At 24.6% G+C, this 8,150-nt stretch overlaps 1 protein-coding gene across 1 annotated transcript; it reads right to left on the bottom strand.

Annotated features, from left to right (window-relative positions):
* On the bottom strand, positions 1 to 7,399 carry LOC112595935 (lipase 1-like). Its single transcript, XM_025341342.1, has 8 exons — positions 7,181 to 7,399; positions 5,443 to 5,626; positions 4,261 to 4,393; positions 2,432 to 2,672; positions 1,907 to 2,059; positions 1,129 to 1,217; positions 768 to 906; positions 1 to 262 (listed from the first exon to the last, which is right to left on the bottom strand). Exons 1-8 carry the CDS (start codon positions 7,268 to 7,270, stop codon positions 116 to 118), a joined length of 1,176 nt encoding a protein of 391 aa, XP_025197127.1. The 5' UTR covers positions 7,271 to 7,399; the 3' UTR covers positions 1 to 115.
* Between the last annotated feature and the right edge of the window lie 751 nt (positions 7,400 to 8,150).

An 8,150-nucleotide genomic window follows, 5' to 3' on the forward strand; every position in this document is an offset into this window, starting at 1 on the left:
AATATATTCACAATGTATGTCACAGTATTTTAGGTTTCTTATATTATTGTTCCTTAACAATTAAAATACATTACATAATTGTATAAATAAAACACATTCGGTAAGATCATAAACTTTAATCTAATAATTTTTTTGCTATATACAAGTTCATGATTTCTCTTATATTTGGACTTAATATAAAGCTGAGATGACCCCATTGTACTTGATCAATATAACGTACTTCTTTAACATTTGGTAATAAATTTATAAGCCATTTTACATCCTGAAAAAATAAAATAATATTTTTCAATTTTTCAATTATGCATTGAATAAATTATACATGTAAATGTTAATCATAATTTATATTATTCTAAACTAAGTGAAGAATAATTTGTTTCACAATTTTTCGTTTTTTATTATTTTTGTGTTATATTTAGTTTAATCTAACTTTTTGGAAAAGTTAAAATTCTAAATTATCAACTTTAATAGAGGTTTTAGGTAAAAAAAATAACACTTATGTACATTTTATACTACCATATAAAATAATCAAAAAAATAAAGGATAAAGGAAAAACGTGAATATTTACACAAACTTAGTAATTGATGAAATCGATTTTTCATGGTAAATACTAGGATTTAAAAATGAAAAGATCGCGTTAACAGCGTATACTTTAATAAAGTTTTGTTTTTCTCTAAAAGTTTTTTTAAATTTAAAACATTATTTATTTTAATAGTCTTTGGTTATTGTAATAGATGTTCAGGATGTTTTGTATATTAATTATAAATTACCGTTGGTGTAGTTAAATAATCATTGTTTGAATGTATGATAAATGTTGGTGCTGTAACTTTGGATAAATCGTAATCTGGTGGAATTATTTTATTATAACGTTGCAAATTTTCAGAAGTCCCATAATCATAATGGCTTAGTCTCCCTGAAAAATAAAACTAATAATAAAATTGCAATTTATGTATATAAAATCTATAGAACTTGACCAAATTTCAATGAGTGTTATGAAATGTGAGTATAACGTATGTGGATGTGTACATTATTGTTGTAAAATGGTTAATTTTCTAAGTAGCAAATATGATAAGATTAGTTTTCGTTATATTCCGAAATTAAACATTTTATATTAGTTTTCTTACTCTATACCTCCCTTTCATTACTATTTGAAAATAGTGTTTCATTAATTTTGATGACACGGGTTGTGGAAATACAGAAACAATGTCTAAAACTGTATTCTAAATAAAAAACATTTTTAACACAATTATTATTTTTAAATAATCTTTTTCACCTAAGACAAAAAAAAGAAACCAAAATAAAATTAATATTAAAAATTTTTCTGCATTGCATATTTTATTGAGTATTTTCATTTGATTACGTAAGAAATAATAATAATAATACAAAAAAATATATAACATCAATTATTAAATATTACACTCAAGTGATTTATAATATTATTTAAATGTTATTGGAATAATTTAAGTTAAGAATTTTAAGTTCTAAATGATTTTTTAATATTATATACATACAATTTTACCTTACTTAAAATTTAATACAAACATTTACCTCTCGGCTTACGGTAAAAGTTAACCGTCAAGATACTCAAAAATTCATACGAGATGTTTGAAGTAAGAGTATCCTACACTGGTCGTGACATTATTTTAAGCTAGTACTAGAAGTTTTTTTGAAATTTTCAATGAACGAATATTAACCACATAATAGCAATGTAACGTTATTTTAATAGGAAAAATAATATTTTAATTGAGTTCAAATGAATGTTTTTTTTTCGAAACTCTAGCATTTTTAACATTAAAAACAGTTTGGGCATTTATTTTATGTTAGCTTGGTAACTGCAGTGTAAAACATGATTGTTAGCTATTATTTCCAACAAAACTTTAAACATTATTTATCATGTAGTATTACATACTTTGTCGATTGGTAAATCGACTCCTTCAAATAAATTGATAAAGTTCTTACAACTCTTTAATACACTTTCATTTGCACACACGTTTCTCAACTGACTATACATGGCATCTGGATCCGCGGTATATGGGATGAAATCGAATCCATTCAGTATTATCTTGAAAATCAAAATATTAAATTATTATATGAATTCGAGCAAAATAATAATAATTTAGTACTTTAATTCGTTAGGTTTTATTAATTGAATATGTTTCAAATGTTCTTATTTTAAATATATTATAATTATTAATGATAATAAACGGTATATTTTTCATTTTAATAATGAATAATTAAATTTAATGATATTTTTAAAAAACCATAGAATATAAAAGACGGACGGTCGCAGTATTTTTAAAGTGAATATTAAGGAGTGAAAAATGTGCCTGGAATACTTTCTTAAGCTCTTAGAATATATACTTCCGTGTTACAACAAAAACGTTGCAGTATAAATATTTTATACTTGATTTGATTTATTTTATAAAAAAATTACCGATACAATTTTTGGAAATTGCTTAACAATAGTAGTGACAGGAGATGTTTTAAAATGAGTCGCCGGTGCTATGAGTACAAGTTTGTTGACCTTAGCATTGTATTCTGGCTTATCGGATAAGCAAACAAATGCTATAGTTGCTCCTAAGGAGTACCCCACAACGTTCAGTTTTGAATACTCCGTTTTTTTCAGAATGAAATCTATAACTGCAGTTAAATCGTATATACCCATTTCGTGAAAACTAAAACATTAAACAAGAAAAAAAAATTTAAATAACTGGGATTTTTTTTATATTATAATATTACATATATTCGTGTAATATAGTATAAAGTAATTAAATATCTATATTCTATATAAATAAAATATTGAACAAGGAATAATGATTTGGAATAATTTATACACTTGAAAAAAGTACAATATTAAAAGAAATAAAAATATAAAACGTTTCTTTGGCTTATCAAATGCATATTTAAATTTATTAGGTAGTGAATTTTAAATTATAAGAATACATATGTATTGTCTTACTCTTAAAAACTACTACTCAATCGTTATACTCAAACGTAAGATCATATATTTTATTTAATTATTTTCTCGTAGAAATTTGAAATAAAAAATTTAAATATGCTTAAATAAATGGTTAATGTAACAAACAGTGAAATTTATGAAAATATTATAATATTTATTACTAATGTTTAGTAATTTATTTTTTTAGTTGTATGCTTATCATATAAATACTAAGAGAAATATTTTTCAGATAATTCACGTGAGTATGATCAGTAAAACTCTTAATTCTGTTGAAATAATAAATTTAAAAATTTAAATATCGTTAAAAACCAATGAAATAATAGATAATAGCATAACCTTTTAAGTTTTATAACAGGTAAATTCAGCTAGTTTAATATTTAACCAAATAATACAAAATTTGAACTACTAAACATATATCTTGAAATGTTAATAAAATGAAGATAACACATGTATAGGTACAAAGTACTCTCAAAGTTTTAAATTTTAATTTGAACACTAAATTTAAGTATTTTTGCATTGGAACTATAGAAGTTTGGTAATTTTTATCAAAAAAAATGAAAATATTTATAGTCACCAAAAAATAAAATAAAATTCTAATATCAATATTAATGCATTTTAATATGAAAAAAGTTAAATCGTTTAGATCAAGAACCTTAAAAATAATTTTAGTTACTTAGTATATAAATATTATACTTATATACCAAATAGCAAAGCAACAGTCTTAAATTTTTTGTGATAAACCCATAGTAATATTGTAAATCATAAGTAAAGTTCCATAATTTGAAAATTCAATATGATACTTAAACAATACGTAGGTATGATATATTTATAAAATAGTGATGAATTTTTATTTTGTATAACTCATGTCTAATCTTTTATATATAGGTACGTTTTTTTTCAAAAACAAATAATAAATTAAGTGGTTATTGTACATTTTATGCAAAACAAATTCCTTATAAATCGAGTATATTTCACAGTAATTTAATGTAATCGAAAGGAAAATTTAAATTATTTTTAAAGAAAAGTTACTTTAAAAGAAATTAATTTTATTACGCATAACAGTTTCTATCAAAACAAAGTGTGAAACTATTTATTTATTTATTTTAAGATCTAATAGTGGTTACTGATTAGATTTATCTAAGACTTTAATTTAAATTAAGACTGAAAATCAAAGTAAGGTACTAACATTTGAAGTTTCATAATTTGAAAACTATGATAATATTTATTTCATAAAATTAATAAAAAGACAAATAAGTAAAGAATCATAATGCTTACAGGATTAAATAATATATAAAATATATTACCCAAAATTCCATGATATTCTATTCATATTTGGTAGTGATCCAGGTCTCTTGTAAATACTTAGTGTTCTTGAAAGACCTACTCCTCTGGCATTGTATAACCAAACATCAAAACCAGCATCCGATAATACGAAACCTGAAGTTGAACAATTTACATTGTTTTAATCGTCTATAATAATTATAGGAAAATAGGATAATAAATTATTATTACTGAATTGTCGTATAAATACATTATCAAATAGACTAAGATATGTACCCGTGAAGTCCGTTAGTTCTTAATGTATTGTCATTTATTGCATAAGTAAGTTATATCAATGCATTTAATATTTGCTGAATTCAGTTTGAGACTTCCGAGTTGCATTAAATATTTGTTTGATGGGAACATATTGTACGCCATATAATATTAATATAGTGTGTAAGCACTGTAGCTATTGGGCACGGTCTGAGTGTCTACTTCTTAATTTCACAATTGCAATGATTATCCCCGCTATTGTTTTTCCGTGTACTTTATAATTGGGAGAAGGTCCGAAGTCCTAATTTGGTTGTGCCTGTTTGGTAAAATGTTTATTTAGTCACCAGTAACTTTTCATTTGGTGTTAAATTATTGATGACCCTCTATTAGAATTTCGCAACTCCCAAGTTGCGCACCGCTGCTTTAAAGCCTTACTAAAGAACCAACTACCCAATAGTAATACCCTATTCGAATCCATTAGTAACTTGGAAGGAGAATAACATGAAAAAAATCAACTTTTATCAATAAGTTATAGACATAACTATCTTAAAATGAATCTACATATTTTAAAAATACAACTTAGTTCTGTAAAATTAATAATATACAAAAATTTTCAAGTTCCCACCAATAATATAAATTAAATTATAATAAAATAATTAATGAAGTTATTAATCATTTGAATAACTTATGTGGGACTTTAAATACAATTTTTAAAAAATTTGACCTAGCAAATAATTTTGTATCGACGTTTAGTTTATAAATGTTTTTAAAAAAAAATAACTGTAGGAAAATTTCAAATGTGTATACATTTTTCAAAAAAAAGAAAAAAAGATAAAATTATATCATGTATAGGAAATTATAATTAAAATATTTGGTGATAATTTTAAGTATTTATGGAAAACAAATTATGATTTCCGTTAACAATAAATACATTAAAAAAACAAGTTACTTACTGAGTGACGAGTTGTTAACTGCAAATATATATGAATCTGAAAAAAGTCCATGCATTAATAGAACGGGTTTTCCGATAACTTTGTTGCCATTATGTGGTATTCGTTCTAAGCCCAAATGAGCTCTATCGTCAGTCCACACTTCATGCGTCTCCAATGGGTATCCGAATTCTTTAATTTTTGTTGACTTTAAAACAATAATTTAAATTATAAATTAAATTAAATTTACGTACCTACCTAATCTAATATTATGATACTAAAATGTGTATAATATTATGTTATTTTATCATAATATTATATCTTGTTGAAAATATTAATATATTTCTTTTTAATACACAATACCTAAATTTGTTTATTTTTGTCGTTGAAATGTGTTATTTATAATAATTTTAATTAATGAACATATTTCAAATCCATTGTTATATTTCCATATTAAAAATTAACATCATACACCTTCTACCGTGTATATTATTATAGATAAGTAATTGGTACCACCATTCATTTTCATCGAGAAGAAACAATACTTAACCTAACTTAATCTAACCATTTACAAATTAAATTTTACATTTTATATAATTTTTACACGGAATTGATATATTATTATTCAATGGTGTATTTTGTAAGTTTGTAACAATTTTTTCATTGTGGATTATTCAGCTTGTAGTTACGCTTCATTAACGAAGACTGTTATATAAGAGTGTTAACGCGTTTTCGATATACCTACTCTGATTTTAAGTGGGAATCTGTTAAACGAGTTTAAAAAAAACGCAATGTACATAATATATGAAGCACACTAATACACGTTGTAATACAAACTGATCGACAACATATGTAAATGGCTGATCCTCTCACAGCCAGAATAAAGAAGTTTATTACGATTCACATGGTATTAAAAAAGTTAAATTATAAAGCCATAGCGACCAAATAATTTTTAAATGAAAAATGTGAGTTTAATCCATGATGGATACGTTAGATATTCTAGTGAATATTTTATCGAAACAACATGATGTGCACTATGCGGAGACAAGAAGAAGAATATACTGCAAAAGCTAAAAAAATATCTATGTTTCCGGTTAAAAAAATCAACGAAAATATACCATGCCAACAAACCGAAAACAAGAAGTGTGTTTTCGTGGAGCTGATAATAAAAGGTTAGTTGAGTGTTCACTGAAACGGCATATGGTGTTTGTTTATCGCTAAAACAATCTGTGAAGAGATTTGTATTAAAAATGTGCTATCAGGATACAAGAGTACCAGAAATGTTAAGCCGTTGAAAAAGTCGGTTAGTGATAAGAGCAAACATTTTAATACTCATTAAATAGTTTTGATATAAAATTATTCCCAAAACGATTTTTAGTTAGCTGTTTGATCTGGATACCTCCGTAAAAATGCGCCCAAGGATATTTCGGATACTAGTAACTTTAACACGATAAAATTCGTATTTAAAGGAAACTAAAAAAGTACGTTGTTACAGGACATGTCATTTGTTATACTCCCAGTTTTTTTTTTTTTTTAATAACCTTTTTATGCTATTAAACCCATAAATAGTTGCAATGAATAATTAAATAATTATATTTGTTACGTGTTTTGTTGACGAAATCTTTGTCATGAAAAATAATAACACCAATTGAACTCAATCCAATAATGTAAGAACATTTTATTATTGTAAACGCATTACGTTAAACTATGAGTTTAAACATTAAGTTTGTTATTTAAATGTGAAACATAAGTCTTAACTTACAGCATCTAGACAAGCGGCATAATCACACGTATTAAACAATATGATAGTTGACAATGATATTAAAATTAATCGATAATTCAATAATTGCATGATCGCACTCCAATTCTTGAGATTAAAAGTTAAACAAATAAATTTAATTTAAAAATGTTTCACTCGCCAATAGTTTAGATATTAGTTCGCATAAAATCCGCATAAAAACCACATTTGAAATGTTCAACAGTGAATACTACAACTTGTTCATAATAACATATTATTTTATACGTATTCTTATTTATACCACAAATATAATATCCTTGAAGTAAAAACAGGAAACTATACTGGAAATCAATATTTATTATGTTGTCATCTCCCGAGTTGGAGATCATGGCCAGTTATTAAACTAAACACTATACACCTATATAGCAGTTTATTAATTATTATTATTATAATAACTGCGCGTTCTCACTTACGGCACAGTAGGTATAGGTGCCTATTAAGCACTTACTCAATTTTAAGGAAGTTGTAACTAGTTTTTTCTAAAAAACTTGTCTCCTTAAAAACAAAATATAACATTTCTAAAATAAAAACGAACACATTTTTTCTTTAAAGTCTTAAGTAAATGTTATGTCTAAAATTATAATCTGAGATGCAATATAATTACAGATATAATGTGTAGGTAGTATTTGAATGGTTTTTTTTTAAAGTTTTGTTGATTCATTAAATACTTTTCATGGATCTACGGTACGTAAGTATTGACTTAAATTAATACTACTGATTTATATGTGCTATACTGTAATATCTTAAGTTTTGGAATATTTGTATCTACGTACTTTATTAATTATGGTAGGAACTAAGACAAAATATAATCTCTTCTAGTGATATAAGTAAATTATAAAATATGAAAAACAAACACACCGTCTAGGCTCATATTCATATATAGTTACAAATTCAATGATTACCTAAGTATATAATCGAAACATACTGTAGATAC

The sequence above is a fragment of the Melanaphis sacchari genome, unplaced genomic scaffold (genome assembly GCF_002803265.2).
Source record: "Melanaphis sacchari strain LSU unplaced genomic scaffold, SCAv2.0 Contig2_pilon_pilon, whole genome shotgun sequence".
Classification (NCBI taxonomy): Eukaryota; Metazoa; Arthropoda; class Insecta; order Hemiptera; family Aphididae; genus Melanaphis; species Melanaphis sacchari.